The 18,076-nt window shown below is 45.2% G+C and overlaps 1 protein-coding gene across 1 annotated transcript; it reads left to right on the top strand.

Moving 5' to 3' along the window:
- Nucleotides 1-1,046: 1,046 nt before the first annotated feature.
- Nucleotides 1,047-17,403, top strand: snf8 (SNF8 subunit of ESCRT-II). The gene is made up of 8 exons (XM_078224203.1): nt 1,047-1,516; nt 4,378-4,428; nt 4,575-4,713; nt 5,176-5,280; nt 8,104-8,176; nt 9,541-9,682; nt 15,353-15,427; nt 16,658-17,403. The coding sequence occupies exons 1-8, from the start codon at nt 1,463-1,465 to the stop codon at nt 16,793-16,795; spliced, it is 777 nt and encodes a 258-aa protein (XP_078080329.1). The 5' UTR covers nt 1,047-1,462; the 3' UTR covers nt 16,796-17,403.
- Nucleotides 17,404-18,076: the final 673 nt, after the last annotated feature.

The raw sequence follows: 18,076 nt of genomic DNA on the forward strand, positions 1-18,076 counted from the left end.
AATTCGCATGTTGATGCGTCTACTCTGTCAAAACCTTTCATAATCTTAAAGATCTTTATTAGTGCCTTGTGCTCAGTGACTTCCTGTGCAGTTGAATTGTGGAGGAATTAAGCTGTGAAAAGGTGCATTGAGGAATTGTTGAACAGACAATATTATTGGTTCCTACTCTTATCCAATGTGTGTTTCCTTTCAGGTCCGGAGACACCAGTGATGTGGTCGCCAACTTGAAACGCACCAATCACAAGAACAGCTTCACAGATACAAGTTAATCTTTTTCTTAGCAAATTTGTAAACATTTAGAAAAATGTAAATGTGATCAGTAAAACAACAAAGATCTACTCACTTTGCAAAGCACTCACCTTCTTAGCTCTTATGAGTCTCAATTCACCATCCAAACATTCACTCGCTGTGCGAATAGTGTATTGTAGATTCAGTGAGTATTCTCAATAAAATGCACTGCAACAACTTGCCAAGTCTTCTTCATTAGCACCTGCCATTTAGGCTGAAAGCTCTACATCTGGAACACCACCACCTGCAAGTTTGTCTCCAAGTCACACAACCCACAATGACTTGGAAATATATCACCGTATAGAGGGATATGGGCCAAATGCAGGCAATTGGGATTAGCTTGGGGGCTTAAAAAAAAAAGGGTGGCATGGACAAGTTGGGCCGAAGAACCTGTTTCCATGCTGTAAACCTCGATGACACCGTTCCTTCACTGTGGCTGGGTCAAAATCCAGGAACACCCTCACTAACAGCACTGTGGGTGTACCTACACTACATGGACTGCAGCAGTTCAAGAAAGGGACGCACCACCACCTTCTCAAGGGCAATAAATGCACATCCTGAGAATTTTTTTAAATAGAGATTCTAATCGTGAAATAAACTTGCTCGTTTTAGCTTTTCCCTTGTTAAGATTCCTTTAATTAAATCTAAATAGCAAAAACACACAACTGCTGCAGGACCTTTAACCCATGTCTGAAGAGGCTAAATAAACAGGGGGGAGAAATAGAATGATATGTTGTAGGGCTGGAGGAGGGTTATGTGCAGCACGAAGAGTTTCTGTGCACAGAGATATTGCTGGAGAGAGAGGATGGGAGAAACTGAAAGCAGGATGGGAAATGTAGTTTAATATTCAGCGGAAATGCCGCAGTTTCAGGTCAAATAATGGTTGGGAAAGGCTGAGAGGTTTGGAATGTGTGTTTGCAATATGGAAATGACAGTGATTACCGGCGGGGTAAGGAGTTGCTGCAGGAGGGAGCGGAGCTGATACTGAACTCGCTACTTTATCCGCTCCGTTGCCGCTTCCGTGTCGCAGACGGATAGAGTCAGCGCGGAGCCGGGAACTAGGCGGAGACAGGGACCGGGAAGCGGGGCAGGGCTGGGAACCGGAGCCGCTGAATCGGTCCCCCTCTCTCTGATCCTTTCAGTTTAATAAAAACAGACCCAAAGTCCTGCAAAGATGCACCGAAGGGGCGTTGGAGCCGGCGCCATCGCCAAGAAGAAACTCGCAGAAGTAAGTTACAATCTATTGCCCATTTCCCACAGAGGGGACAATCTATTGCCCCTACCTCTGGTTTAAATCTATTGCCCCTACCTCTGGTTTAAATCTATTGCCCCTTCCAGTTAGAATCTTATAGAATCATAGAATCTATAGTGCAGAAGGAGGCCATTCGGCCCATCGAGCCTGCACCGACAACAATCCCACCCAGGCCCGATCCCCGTAACCCCATGTATTTACCCTGCTAGCCCCCCCCCCCCCGACATTAAGGGACATTTTAGCACGGCCGATCCACCTAACCCGCAAGTCTTTGGACTGTGGGAGGAAACTGGAGCACCCGGAGGAAACCCACGCAGACACGGGGAGAACGTGCAAACTCCACACAAACAATCACCCAAGGCCAGAATTGAACCTGGGTCCCTGGTGCTGTGAGGCAGCAGTGCTAACCGCTGTGCCATTGCCATCGCAAAGGGATACAGACAGGATAAGAGAGTTGGTGAAACATTGGCAGATGGAGTATAACGTGGGTAAATGTGAACTTGTTCACTCTGGCAGGAAGAACAGAAAAGCAGTGTAATATTTAAATTGAGAGAGATTGCAGGACTCGGGTACAGAGGGATCTGGGTGTCCCGGTGCAGGGGGGCATCTGGGTGCCCTGGATCTGGGTGTCCGGGTACATGGATCACAAGGTTAGTAAACAACTACAGCAAGTGATGAGGAAGGCAGATGGAATGTTGGTGTTTATTGCAAGAGGAATAGAATATAAAAGTAGGGAAGTTTTATTAAAGCTGTGTGAGCCTTGGTGAGACTGATCTGCAGTACTGTGGGCAGTTTTGCCCTCATTTAAAGAATGAAACAATTACTTTAGAAGCAATTCAGTGAATTCAATCCTGGGATGAAGGTCTTGTCATGTGAAGAAAAGAACAAGTTATGCTGATACTCATTTCAGTTTAGAAGAATGAAAGGTGATGGGATTGAAATAAATAAGATCCACAGGGGAGTTCAGAAGTTTTTAAAGGTTTAAAGTTTATTTATTAGTTACAAGTAGGCTTACATTAACACTGTAATGAAGTTACTGTGAAAATCCCCTAGTCACCACACTCGGCACCTATCCGGGTACACCAAGGGAGAATTTAACACGGTCAATTCACCTAACCTTCACATCTTTGAAGTGTGGGAGGAAACTGGAGCACCCGGAAGAAACCCACGGAGAACGTGCAAATTCCACACAGACAGTGACCCAAGCCGGGAATCGAACTCAAGTCCCTGGCGCTGTGAGGCTGTGGAGATGTGGTTAGATGCTGTGAGGCAGCAGTGCTAACCACAATGCCTCCGTGCCGCTCCAGATTGTGGATGCCTGGAGTTTCCTCCTGTGGGGGAGACTAAAACTAGGGCGTATTGTCTTAAAATGGAGACCTCGTACTTTTAAACTGAGATGAGAATTTTTTTTCTCCCAAACAATTGTTAATTGGTGGAATTCTCTTCCCCGAAAGCAGTGAGGCTGGGTCACTGAATTTATTCAAAGCAGAGTTAGGCAGATTTTTGATAGGTAAGGGAGTCAAAGGTCGGGAGGGTACAGACAGGAAAGTGGAGCTGAGACTATAACCCATCAACCATGATCTTATTGAATGGTGGAGGAGGCTGGAGTGACCAAGTGACTTACTCCTGTTCCTGAGTTCCTGTCTGTCTTGAGGTAAATGTTGTTGAATCGTAAACCACCAGGAACATCCTTGCCTGCAAGCACTGTTGGCTGATCTCTTGTTTAGTAGTAGTTGAGATGGTTTTAGTGGCCTGGGAGTTGGGAGGGGAATAAATTAGCCAGGGTCTTTGCGCTGCTCATTATCACTGAGAGCAGGATTAGGCTTTGCAGTGGTCACCCCTGCTCGCCTCTCTGTGTGATTTGCCCTCCAAGGGCAATATCTTGCGTAGTAACCTTTTGATGTGGTACCAAGAGTTGTGACTTGGGCCGACTGAGCTGCAGGAGGGAATGAAAAAGGAACACGAGAGCTAGTGATGGAGAGTTAATGGAAAGTGATTTTGCGGATTGTTGTAATGCTGTCATTAATTGGTACACTGCAGCACAAAATATCACTGCTAAGAAATTGAGTGCGATGCTGTCAGAGCTGCCATCTTTTGGATGGGACATTACACCTTGCCTGCACTCTTGGGTGACAATGACACTATTTCGCTGAAGGATAGGGGAGTTATCCTTGGTGTTACTAGTCCAATATTTGCCCCTCAACCAACATCACCAAAAACAGATAAAGTTTTAAGGTGATTAGTGTCACAAGTAGGCTTACATTAACATTGCACTGAAGTATATTTCACAGAATCACAGAATCCCTACAGTGCAGCAGGAGGCCATTTGGCCCATCGAGTCTGCACCGACCACAATCCCACCCATAGGCTCTATTCCCGTAACCCCACATATTTACCCTGTTAATTCTCTGATGCTAGGCTCAATTTAGCATGGCCAATCAACATAACCTGCACATCTTTGAAGTGTGGGAGGAAACCGGGGCACCCGGAAGAAACCCACGCAAACATGGGGAGAACGTGCGGACTCCACAGAGACGGTGACCCAAGCCGGGAACCGAACCTGGGTCCCCGATGCTGCGAGGCAGCAACGCCAATCGCCGTGCAACTCTTATCGGGCCACCATTATCACATTGATGTTTGTGGGATCTTGCTATGTGCAAATTGCCTTTTGTGTTTCCTACAATACATCAATGGCTTCATTTTGAAAGTTGTTCTTTGGCTGTGAACTGCTTTGGGGCATCTTTAGGTTGTGAAATGTGTTACAGAAATGCATCTACCCGTGCTAGTTTGTCAATGTTATTTTGCTGCCTAACATTTTGTAATTGGATTTGCCTTAGGCCAAATACAAAGAGCGAGGAACCGTGATGGCTGAGGATCAGCTGGCTCAGGTGAGTGGATCCATTCAAACTCGAAATCGATTCATTGATCTTTTTACCGCCTCATGCTGGCATTTGTACTTCCTGCACCTTCTTGTACAGACAGACCAGTGCTCCTTCTTATCCAAACCTTACTGAATTTCTCCCACTCTCCACAGATGTCAAAGCAGCTGGAAATGTTTAAGACACATCTGGAGGAATTTGCCAGCAAGCACAAACAGGAGATTCGGAAAAGCTCTCAGTTTCGTGTTCAGTTTCAGGATATGTGTGCAACAATCGGAGTGGACCCCCTCGCTTGTAATATTGCTTTTTCACTTCTCCCCCATTTCCTTTTGACTTCCCATCCCCTGATCTCAGAGTGTTTGGAGCATTATAGAGGGAGCTTTACTCTGTATCTAACCCCGTGCTGTACCTGTCCTGGGAGTATTTGCTGGGGGAACAGTGTAGAGGGAGCTTTACCCTGTATCTAATCCCGTGCTGTGCTTGTCCTGGGAGTATTCGATGGGGACAGTGTAGAGGGAGCTTTACTCTGTATCTAACGCTGTGCTGTACCTGTCCTGGGAGTGTTTGATGGGGACAGTGTAGAGAGAGCTTTACTCTGTATCTAACCCTGTGCTGTACCTGTCCTGGGAGTGTTTGATGGTGTTGCAATGTGGGAGAAATTGATAAGAGTCCTGTTTTTCTGCAGTGATGAACAAAAAAAATCATCTAAGCATGATGTAATATATACAAGTTTATTTTTAAATTTCCTTTCTGCAGCTGGCAAAGGATTTTGGTCGGAGATGCTGGGGGTCGGAGACTTTTACTATGAACTGGGAGTGCAGATTATTGAAGTGTGTCTGGCTCTGAAACACAGAAATGGAGGTGAATCTCTCGATCATTTGTATGTCAGTGAGATGATTTGTTTGAAGCTGTGATCATGAATGGAGATTTAATTATGCTTTAAACCAGGTTGCACTCTTTCTGAATGCAGGCAGTAGTGGGACACTCTAATGTGCAGAAATTTAGTATAAGGTGTGTGAGTCATAGAGGTTTACAGCATGGAAACAGGCCCTTTGGCCCAACTTGTCCATGCCGCCTTTTTTTTTGAAACCCCTAAGCTAATCCCAATTGCCCACATTTGGCCCATATCCCTCTATACCCATCATACCCATGTAACTGTCAAAATGCTTTGTAAGGGACAAAATTGTAGCTGCCTCTACTACTACCTCTGGCAGCTTGTTCCAGATACTCACCATCCTCTGTGTGAAAAAATTGCCCCTCTGGACACTTTTATAACTCTCCCCTCTCACCTTAAACTATGCCCTCTAGTTTTAGACTCCCCTACCTTTGGGAAAAGATATTGACTATCTAGCTGATCTATGCCCCTCATTATTTTATAGATCTCTATATGATCACCCCTCAGCCTCCTACGCTTCAGAGAAAAAAGTCCCAATCTATCCAGCCTCTCTTTATAACTCAAACCATCAAGTCCTGGTAGCATCCTAGTAAATCTTTTCTGCACTCTTTCTAGTTTGATAATATCCTTTCTATAATAGGGTGACCAGAACTGCACACAGTACTCCAAGTGTGGCCTCACCAATGTCTTGTACAACTTCAACAAGACATCCCAACTCCTGTATTCAATATTCAGACCGATGAAACCAAGCATGCCGAATGCCTTCTTCACCACTCTGTCCACCTGTGACTCCACTTTCAAGGAGCTATGAACATGTACCCCTAGATCTCTTTGTTCTGTGAATCTCCCCAACGCCCTACCATTAACTGAGGAAGTCCTGCCCTGGTTCAATCTACCAAAATGCATCACCTCGTATTTATCTAAATTAAACTCCATCTGCCATTCATCAGCCCACTGGCCCAATTAATCAAGATCCCGTTGCAATCGGAGATAACTTTCTTCACTATCCACTTTGCTACCAATCTTGGTGTCATCTGCAAACTTACTAACCATGCCTCCTATATTCTCATCCAAGTCGTTAATATAAATGACAAATAACAGTGGACCCAGCACTGATCCCTGAGGCACACCGCTGGTTTGGGAGTCTTTTGTATGATGCAGTCACGCTTTGCCCTGTCTACAACTACAACTTGCATTTATATTACACTTAATGAAGCAAATTGTATCAAGATGTTTTTCTAAACCTGACAGCCACAAAGGAGGAGACGGAGTACAGGAAAGAGATAGAGAATCTGGTGAACTGCTGCGACGACAATAATTTCTCCCTCAAAGTCAACAAAATGAAGGGCATAGTCATCGACTTCAGGAAGGGTAGTGGGGAACATCAATGGGGATGAAGTAGAAATGGTTGACAGCTTCAAGGTTTTAGGTGTCCAGATCACCAACAACCTGTCCTGGTCCCCCCATGCTGACACTATAGTTAAGAAAGCCCACCAAAGCCTCTACTTTCTCAAAAGACTAAGGAAATTTGGCATGTCAGCTACGACTCTCACCAACTTTTACAGATGGACCATAGAAAGCAGTCTTTCTGATTGTATCACAGCTTGGTATGGCTCCAGCTCTGCCCAAAACCACAAGAAACTACAAAAGGTTGTGAATGAAGTCCAGTCCATCACGCAAAGCAGCCTCCCATCCATTGACTCTGTCTACCCTTCCCGTGGCCTCGGAAAAGCAGCCAGCGTAATTAAGGACCCCATGCACCCCGGACATTCTCTCTTTCATTGGGAAAAAGATACAAAAGTCTGGGGTCATGTACCAACCGACTCAAGAACAGCTTCTTCCCTGCTGCTGTCAGACTTTTGAAAGGACCTACCGTGCATTAAGTTGATCTTTTTCTACACCCTAGCTATGACTGTAACACTACATTCTGCACCCTCTCCTTTCCTTCTCCATGAACGGTATCCTTTGTATAGTGCACAAGAAACAATACTTTTCACTGTATACTAATACATGTGACAATAATAAATCAAATCAAAATCAAGCATAAGAAAATATGAGGACAGATGACTAATAGCTTGGTTAAAGAGGTAGGTTTCCAGGAGCAACTTGCAGGAGGAGAGGGCTAGAGATATGGAGAGGTATAGTGAGGGAATTTCAGAGGTTGGGACCCAGGCAGCTGAAGATACGGCTGCCAGGGGTGGAGCAATGAAAATTGGAAATACACACAAGGTAGATTTTGGAGTCTGGTGGGATTTGATGTTACAGCGATAGGGAAGTGATGGGACTATGGAGGGATTTGAACACAATATTGAGACTTTTGTAACTGAAGCTTTACTGAACTGGGACCTGGTGTAGCTCAGCGAACATTCAGGCGGCGTGCTAGCACAGGGGTTAGCACTACTGCCTCACAGTGCCAGGGATCCAGGTTCAATTCCGGCCTCTGCTAACTGTGTGGAGTTTGCACATTCTCCCTGTGTCTGCATGGGTTTCCTCCGGGTGCTCCGGTTTCCTCCCACGATTCAAAGATGTGCGGGTTAGGTTGATTGGCCATGCTAAATTGCTCCTTAGTGTCCCAAGATGTGTAGGTTAGAGGGATTAGCGGGGTAAATATGTGAGGGTGGGATTGTGGTTGGTGCAGACTTGATGGGCCGAATGGCCTCCTTCTGCACTGTGGGGATTCTCTGATTCTATGGTTTCTATGCTGCAGGTAATGAGTGAATGGGACTTGGTGCATAAGTTATTCTAATGATTGGGGAAAGCTTCTCATGCTGTATCCTTATCTTTGCCAGGTCTGATTACACTGGATGAACTGCATCAGCGAGTTCTCAAGGGTCGAGGCAAGTTTGCCCAAGATGTCAGCCAGTGAGTACAACAGTGATCCCTGAATAAAATGGTTTGATTTAAATATGTTCATGCCCTTATTACCATGGGAATAGCTGTTCCATTCAATAATCCAAAATCAGCTGAGATTACATTTCATAGATTCAGAGAAATTAGTGGGTGGCACAGTGGTTAGCACTGCTGCCTCACAATGCCAGGGACCTGGGTTCAATTCTGGCCGTGGGTGACTGACTGTGTGGAGTTTGCATGTTCTCCCCGTGTCTGCGTGGGTTTGCTCCGGTTTCCTACCACAGTCCAAAGATGTCCAGGTTGGGTGGATTGGCCATGCCCCTTAGTGTCCTTAGATGGATTACCGTGGTAGCTGTGTGGGGTTACAGGGATAGGGCGGGGGAGAGGGCCTGAGTTAGATACTCTGTCAGAGAGTCAGTTCAGACTCGATGGGCCAAATGGCCCCTTCTGCACTGTAGTGGTTCTGTGGTTCTGTGAGGAACCATTTGGCCCATTGCAGTTGTGCTGGTTCTTGTGGTGCTGAGAATGATAAGTTTGGAAATCTCTTCTCCAAACAGCAATTGATGATTTTAAATCTGAGGTTGATCCATTTTAGTTGGGGGATATTGGACAAAAGCGGGTCTGTACAGTTAGGTCATGTATCAGCCATGATCTTGTGGAATGAAGGAAAGGGTTTAAGGGGCTAAATGGCCTCCTTCTGTTCCTTTGGGAGGGGAAATAAGTATTTCCTTTTGGAATAGTGGTGAACAAGGGATCGTAACCTTTGGAGCTGGCCTGTTCGGGGGTGATGCCAGGAAATACTTCTTCATTCAGAGGGTTGTAGAAATCTGAAACATTCGCCCAACAAAGATGTTGAGGCTAAAGATCAATTGATAAAGTAAAAGGTTAGTTTGATGTATTTTTGGTCGATAAAGGATTATGGAGCCAGAGTTGGAGCAGCAGGCATGGTTCGGTTAGTCACATTCGTGTCTCCGAGCCAGATCTCGTGGGTTCAAGTCACGCTCCGGAGACTTAAGAATAAAACTGTTGGGCATTCATGTTTGTTACTGGATGTCCGATCATGTGATGCCATCAGCAGTTTGCGTAGGCAAATGGGCAGTCTATCTAAACAGCCGGTAGAGCAAACATCTTTCCAATAAAACTCTTGTTTGTTTGTACCTTCATGGTCTGCAAGCCTATCCTTTAGATGGATCAGCCATGATCTAATTAAATGATGGAACAGGTTCGAGGGGCTGGATGTCCTCTTCCTGTTCTGACATTCACCATGACTGACTTCATTAATGTTGATGCCCACCTACTCCTTGAGCAATGACTTTGCACTTTGATTTCTCATGACTTGACGTCTAGTTTCTCTTCCTCTTACCTTCCCTATCCAGGGACGATCTCATCCGGGCCATAAAGAAACTGAAATCTCTGGGTAATGGCTTTGGTATAATCCCAGTGGGAGGCAGATACCTGGTGCAGTCGGTCCCTGCAGAGCTTAACATGGATCACACGGTGGTGCTGCAGATTGCTGAGGTAAGTGCCCTCATTTGTTACGTGAGGCTGTTTTTGGACGGAGAGATTATTCAGTCACAACATGCCCCTTTTATGAAGTAAAACTTCCCAAGGCATTTCACAGGCCAATTGTCAAACCAAATTTGACCCAGAGCCACATAAGGAGATATTGGGAAAGGTGATCAAACCTTTGGTCAATGAAGTTAATTTTAAGGAGTGTCTTAAAGGAGGAAGAGGTATAGGGAGGGAATTTTAGAACTTAGAGGCTAAGCAGCTGAAGGTAGATTTGATGTGGAGATGCTGGCGTTGGACTGGGGTAGGCACAGTAAGAAGTCTTACAACACATGGTTAAAGTCCAACAGATTTATTTGGTAGCACGAGCTTTCGGAGCGCCGCTCCTTCATCAGGTGATTGCAGGATTTGTTTCACAAACAGGGCATATAGAGACACAGACTCCATTACAAGATAATGATTGGAATGCGAGTCTTAACAGGTAATCAAGTCTTTACAGGTGCAGACAATGTGAGTGGAGAGGGGATGTATTGTCTCCAGCCAGGACGGTTAGTGAGATTTTGCAAGCCCAGGCAAGTCGTGGGGGTTACAGATAGTGTGACATGAACCCAAGATCCCGGTTGAGGCCGACCTCATGTGTGTGGAACTTGGCTATCAGTTTCTGCTCAGCGATTCTGCGTTGTCGTGTGTCTTTGAAGGCTTGGAGAATGCTTACCCGAAGATCAGTGGCTGAATGCCCTCAACCGCTGAAGTGTTCCCCAACAGGAGGGGAACACTCCTGCCCGGTGATTGTCGAGCGGTGTTCATTCATCCGTTGTCATAGCGTCTGCATGGTCTCGCTGATGTACCATGCCTCGGGACATCCTTTCCTGCAGTGTACCAGGTAGACAGCATTGGCCGAGTTGCAAGAGTATGTACCGTGTGTCTGGTGGATGGTGTTCTCAGGTGAGATGATGGCATCCGTGTCGATGATCCGGCATGTCTTGCAGAGGTTGCTGTGGCAGGGTTGTGTGATGTCGTGGTCACTGTTCTCCTGAAGGCTGGGTAGTTTGCTGCGGACAATGGTCTGTTTGAGGTTGTGCGGTTGTTTGAAGGCAAGAAGTGGGGGTGTGGGGATGGCCTTGGCAAGATGTTCGTCTTCATCGATGGCATGTTGAAGGCTCCGGAAAAGATGTCGTCGCTTCTCCGCTCCAGGGAAGTACTGGACGACGCAGGGTACTCTGTCCGCCGTGTCCCGTGTTTGTCTTCCGGTTTTTCGCTGTGGCGCGTCGGAACTGTTGATCGATGAGTCGAGCGCCATATCCTGTTCTTACGAGGGCGTCTTTCAGTGTCTGTAGGTGTCTGTTGCGATCCTCCTCATCTGAGCAGATCCTGTGTGTACGGATGTCCGTAGGGAATGGCTTCTTTAACGTGTGTAGGGTGGAAGCTGGAGAAGTGGAGCATCGTGAGATTATCCGGGGACTTGCGGTACAGTGAGGTGCTGAGGTGGCCGTCCTTGATGGAGATGTGTGTGTCCAAGAATGCAACCGATTCTGGAGAGTAGTCCATGGTGAGTCTGATGGTGGGGTGGAACTTGTTGATGTCATTATGTAGTTGTTTCAGTGATTGTTCGCCGTGAGTCCAAAGGAAGAAAATGTCATTGATGTATCTAGCGTATAGCATCGGTTGAAGGTCCTGTGCAGTGAAGAGGTCGTGTTCGAACCTGTGCATAAAGATGTTGGTATATTGAGGTGTGACTTTGATCCCCATGACTGTTCTGTGTGTCTGGATGAAGAACTGGTTGTTGAAGGTGAAGACGTTGTGGTCCAGGATGAAGTGGGTGAGTTGTAGAATTGCGTCTGGAGATTGGCAGTTGTTGGCGTTGAGTACTGAAGCAGTTGCAGCAATGCCGTCGCCGTGGGGGATGCTGGTGTAGAGTGCCGAGACCTCCATTGTGACGATACAGAAGATAGAATGATTTATTGTTGTCACATGTATTGGGATACAGTAAAAAGTATTGTTTCTTGCGAGATGTTACAGACAAAAACATACCATTCACAGAATACATAAGGGAGAAGGAAATGATAGGATATAGAATATAACGTTGCAGTTATCAATAGGGTGAAGAGAAAGTTCAGCTTAATGTATGATAGGACCACTCAAACGTTTGGCAGCAGGGAAGAACCATCTTCAGCTGCTTCATCAATGACCTTCCCTCCGACATAAGGCCAGAAGTGGGGATGTTCGCCGATGATTGCACAATGTTCAGCACCATTCACAACTCCTCAGATACTGAAGTGTGAGAGATATTTTGCAGGGTGACCAATAAGATGATTGAACTGTCCATGCAACTCTTTGCCTCCTCATGATTCACACATTTCAGATCAATCTTCTGTGTCGGCTCCCTCCCTTCTTGCTCTTGATTCGACACTGCAGTTTAGGAAAACATGTTAAACGTGGGGGCAGGTGTGTTTCTCCACATGGTCTGAATTGTAAAGAAAGATTTGCACTATATGCCTTCCATCACCGTGGGACATTCCAAAATGCTGCTTTAAAAATTCAGTCACGGAACATGGGCGTCCCTGGCTCGGCCAGCACTTTTATTGCTCATCCCTAATTGCCCTTGAGAAGGTGATGATGAGCCGCCAGCGTGAACCGCTGTGTAATGATACCAGCTGATGTTACTACTGGACAAGGCCGATCCCAGAATGGAACACAACTTAGTCGTAACTTTTATTTCCTTGTAGGATTATATTCATTGGAGTTACAAGAGTGAGAGGGGATCTCAAAGAAAGTTATGAAATTCTGACAGGGTTAGTCAGGATAGATTCAGAAAGAATGTTCCTGATGGTGGGGGAGCCCGGAACTAGGGGTCATAGTTTGAGGATAAGGGGTAAACCTTTTAGAACTGAGGTGAGGAGAAATTTCTTCACCCAGAGGGTGATGAATGTGTGGAATTCACTCCCACAGAAAGTAGTTGAGGCCAAAATGTTGTCTGATTTTAAGAAGAAATTAGATATAGCTCTTGGGGCTAAAGGGATCAAGGGATATAGGAGGAAGTGGGAATCAGGATATTGAATTCAATGATCAGCCATGATCAAAATGAATGGTGGAGCAGGCTCGAAGGCCGAATGGCCTACTCCTGCTTCTAGTTTCTATGTAAACTGTGGAGGGCAGTTAACAGATTCACAGGAATCTGATGATGAACTTTTAACAAAAGAATAAAATATTTATTAAACAAAAATGAACTATATTACACAAGACAAAAAAGATTGGAAAGATTTCCACACAAACACTAGAAAATGAGTCAAATACTATTTCTTCACCCCTGTACAAGATGCATACAAATTCATAATTCATATTTAAAATATATATTGTATACTCCAATATTCATGTTAAGTATGTAGTACATATAAACTAATAGGTGGATTGTGGTCAGATATGCCACACTCCAAAATCAAGTGATTGATGTCACCAAAGAGTCTATGGATTTCTCATTAACCCCAAGGTGTATGTTACACTGCAGAGCCAATCGGTCTTACTGAAACTCTGCATTTCTTACAAAGGTTTCCAATCTCCCTGTTTGTAGAACATACCTTGGGATTCTCTCCCAAATGAAACTTTCAGTCTGATGTCTTCCAATAAGGATCCACAGCTGTGGTCCATGTGGTGTAGGTGCACCTGAGGTGCTATAGAGAAATTCCAGGATTTTGATCCAAGTCAGGATGGTGTGTGGCTTGGAGGGAACTTGCAGGTGGTGTGTTCCCATGCATCTGCTGCCCTCGTCCTTATAGGTGTTAGAGATCATGGGTTTGGAAAGTGCTGTGGAAGGTGCCTTGATGAGTTGCTGCAGTGCATCTTGTAAATAAATGGTACACAAGCTGCTACTGTGTGTCGGCAGTGGGAGCGCATGCTGAAGGTGGCTGATGGGATGCCAGTCAAGCTGGCTGCTTTGTCCTGGATGGACACATCAAGTGGAGAATATTTCATCACATTTCTGACTTGTGGATAGTGGGCAGGCTTTGTGGAATCAGGAGATGAGTTACTTGCTACAGGACTCTCTGTCTCTGACTTCCTCTTGTAGCTTTACAGCCAATTAAGTACTTTTAAATTGTAGTCACTGTTGTAATGTAGGACACATGGCAGCATTTTCTGTTTTTGTTGTCCTTTGTTTAGTATCTGATCTGAAGGACAATACCTCTGAGGTGCAGCCTTCTCTCAGTCCTGCACTGGGGATATCAGCCTAGGCAGGTAACTATAGGCTGGTTGGCTTAACTTCTGTAATAGGGAAAATACTTGAATCTAACATCAAGGAAGAAATAGCGAGAAATCTGGATATAAATCGCCCCATTGGGAAGGCGCAGCATGGATTCATGAAGGGAGGTTATGTTTGACTAATTTCCTGGAATTCTTTGAGAATATTACATGCACGATGGACAATGGGGAACCTGTGGATGTGGTGTATCTGGATTTCCAGAAGGCATTTGACAAGGTGCTGCACCAAAAGCTGCTGCATAAGATAAAGGTGCACAGTATTACGGGTAATGTATTAGCATGGATAGAGGATTGGTTAACTAACAGAAAGCAAAGAGTGGGGATAAATGGGTGTTTTTCTGGTTGGCAGTCGGTGACTAGTGGTGTGCCTCAGGGATCAGTGTTGGGACCGCAATCGTTTACAATTTATACAGATGATTTGGAGTTGGGAACCAAGTGTAGTGTCAAAATTTGCAGATGACACTAAGATGAGTGGCAGAGCAAAGTGTGCAGAGGACGCTGAAAGTCTGCAAAGGGATATAGATAGTCTACGTGAGTCGGCAAGGGTCTGGCAGACGGAGCACAATGTTGGTAAATGTGAGGTCATCCATTTTGGTAGGAGTAACAGCAAAATGGACTATTATTTAAATGGTAAAAAATTGCAGCATGCTGCTGTGCAGAGGGACCTGGGTGTCCTTGTGCATGAATCACAAAAACTGTGTACAGTTTTGGTCTCTTTACTTGAGAAAGGATATACTGGCACTGGAGGGGGCACAGAGGAGATTCACTAGGTTGATTCTGGAGTTGAGAGGGTTGGTTTATGAGGAGAGACTGATTAGACTGGGGCTATACTCATTGGAATTCAGAAGAATGAGGGGAGATCTTATAGAAACATATAAGATTATGAAGGGAATAAATAAGATGGAAGCAGGGAGATTGTTTCCACTGGCGGGTGAAACTAGAACTAGGAGGCCTCAAAATAAGGGGGAGCAGATTTAGGACTGAGTTTAGGATTGTGAATCTGTGGAATTCCCTGCCCAGTGAAGTAGTTGAAGTTGCCTCATTGGATGTTTTTAAGGCAAAGATCGATAAATGTTTGAACAGTAAAGGAATTAAGGGTTATGGTGAGTGGGCGGGTAAGTGGAGCTGAGTCCACGAAAAGATCAGCCTTGATCTTATTGAATGGCGGAGCAGGCTCGAGGGGCCAGATGGCCTACTCCTGCTCCTAGTTATGTATTACCCTGCTGAAATTTCTGTAGTAGGATTTGAGCATGTGACCCTCTGACTCAGGGGAGGTGTCACCCACTGAGCCCATCAAACTGTACTTGTTCACAGAGAAGAGGCAACATGTCAAAGGATATGAATGAGAAACTGGGGGTAAAACTATTTCACAGCATTATTGTTATGATACTGAGAGAAATCAAATTCATCCACTTTGTCTTACAGAAGAATGGATATGTAACAGTCAGTGAAATCAAATCCAGCCTGAAGTGGGACACTGAACGCACTAACCAGGTGTTGGTATGTATACTTGCTGTATTATTCTCTCTAATCCTGACCTGTTATGGTCAGGGTGGGGCTGTCTGCTGATGCTAATCGTATTCCAACTTCCATAACCCTGACAGAATGAGGGGAGCAGTACTCCTGGAATGAGTCATAGAATCCTACAGTGCAGAAGGAGGCCATTCGAGTCTGCACTGACCACAATCCCACCCAGACTCTATCCCCATAACCCCATGCACTTACCCTAGCTAACCCCCCTGACACTAAGGGACAATTTAGCATGGCCAATCCACCTAACCAGCACATCTTTGGACTGTGGGAGGAAACCAGAGCACTCGGAGGAAATCCACGCAGACATGGGGAGAATGTGCAAACTCCATGCAGACAGTGACCCAAGCTGGGAATCTAACCCGGGTCCCTGGCGCTGTGAGGCAGCAGTGCTAACCACTGTGCCACCATGCTGCCAGAAGCAGAATGTTAATTCTGAGCTTCTACCAAAACATTGATCTTCTATTTGCAAAGCTGCTTTTTGCAAAAAAAAAATTCTGTTAAATGAAAAGAGTGGCCCATGTAAACTAACAGTGCCCGCCGATAAGAGTTTGAAAATTCCTGTGTATAAAACACTGGATATCTGTTGGCAATGGATGCTTCCAGCAAACTGGTGGACCTCGGATCATATATAATTAGGGTCAGTTGGGAACCACAAATAGAAATGTGGACAAACGGGTGGAGAAACCTTCCCTTGTGATCTTGTCTATCCTGGACTTGTGTACAGTGAATAAATAATTAGTCATCATATAGTCACTTTCAATATGGGTGGTAAATATGAAGATCGAAAAAGCGTTGTACTTTGGGCTGACTTTACCTGTAGGAAAACTTTAGTATAATACCTTCCTGTAGTTTCCTGTAAAATGTTGATGTTCAACACTTTCATATTTTACATTCTTCATGACTTTGCCATCTTAGCAAGTTACCGAGAATTATAGTATTTAAAGCAGTAACAGCCCAATGCCAGTGTTAATGTTCCCACCTAACTTTATTTCACCCCATCAACATATCCTTTCTCCCTCCTATTTACCTAGTTTCCCATCCATGCTACTCACAAATACTCCCTGTGGTATCGAGTTCCAGATTCTCACCACTCTGGATTGCAGCTTGGGAGGATGGGAAATTAGCTGATTGCCATGAACAAGTAGTCCACAACTTAGATGAAAACCCTGGGGTATAACCTCTTTTAACCTCTTTCAGGAACATTTATTGAAGGAAGGCTTGGCGTGGATAGACAAACAAGCTCCTGAAGAACCTCAGTACTGGCTGCCTGCACTCTTCTCTGACCTGTATTCCCAAGATGTCACTCCAGAGGAGGCCGATGAAAGCTTACCGTGAGAAAAAGGAAACCTTCAAACTGGGGCGTTATAAAGATCTGCAACTTTACTGTTGTGGTATCAACATGAAAGATTAGTGTAAAACTGTGGATGTTTAAATTCTGGGATTGTTAAGGGTCTTTTTGTAGGTGGCAACTTCCAGCATTGCTTCACATGGTACTAGCACAGTTAAATGGTAAACCTTTCTCCCAGTCTTTCCATCTCAGCTTGTCTTCAGAAGTGTTTGCACTTTCCAGTGCTGGTGACAGGGTTTGGATTTTGAGAGGAGGAGGGAGATGTAATTTGACAGTTGTGACTTAGAAGTGAATTTTGGAGAAGTGAAGTCAAGGTGATGTTGCTAAAGAGTGCACACAGTTTGAACCGCAGGAACATTTGGATAAGTAAACTGAACTACTAAACTGCTTTTAAAACTTTTGAATTTTGTCAGCAATACAAATGTACAGAACGGGCAGGAAAAGAGCAGCTGGGTCTGTCACGATGACCAAAGCACTGAGAAATTCTTATTCTTCACCCCGGACGAGGGAGGAGTCACCACCCGAGGGGAGAGAACCCTGTCACCAGCAGCCAGGCTTTGTAATTCAAATCCATCAATTAAATCTTGTGAAAACACACCGGGTAATGAAGTGGGTTTTGTTTTTGGCACCAAGTGTTTCAAAAGTAATAAAGTTTCCAGCAGTGCACACAACATTTCCCTGGGATTCATTAACAGCAGCCTAGCGAAAGCCAGCTCTTATGATTGAATCCAAATGTTGATCAATACTGACTAAGGATCAAATTTTCCTTTCCTTCTGCTAATCAGGAAGGCCGTGCCCCGAAGCAGTTGGCAATCACATAACTGGGCTTTTGATCACTCAAAGTGTCATTCTAAGCAGTTGAACTACCCAAGTTAGGTCACCCGCTGAATATCTCCTTCCTGCCTCCGGGGCAGTTCCTGACTTGACTCAGTTTCTCCGCTGTCATCACAATCTACCCAGTGTAGTGGGTTCATTGTGCAAACTGCAAAGCAGCAGCTGTTAGATGCTAAGCCTCGCTTCCACGTTGCTGTCAGGGGAGGAAACAGGCAGCTAGTAATTTCTCGCCTCAATTTTAAAATCTCATGTTCAAATCACACCACAGTCGCATTCCCTCGTGCTCTATGTGGGCTTTACTGGGAGGAGGAGGAGGAGGAAACAGGATTCCTTCTGCAAAGTGTCCTTCCATGACTCATGCTGAACCCGTGTGGCTAATTAAGACAGGACAGTCCTCTCTCTCAGCTGAGTAGATTAACACACGTCATCCTGGC

The sequence above is a fragment of the Mustelus asterias genome, chromosome 11 (assembly GCF_964213995.1).
Source record: "Mustelus asterias chromosome 11, sMusAst1.hap1.1, whole genome shotgun sequence".
Taxonomy (NCBI): Eukaryota; Metazoa; Chordata; class Chondrichthyes; order Carcharhiniformes; family Triakidae; genus Mustelus; species Mustelus asterias.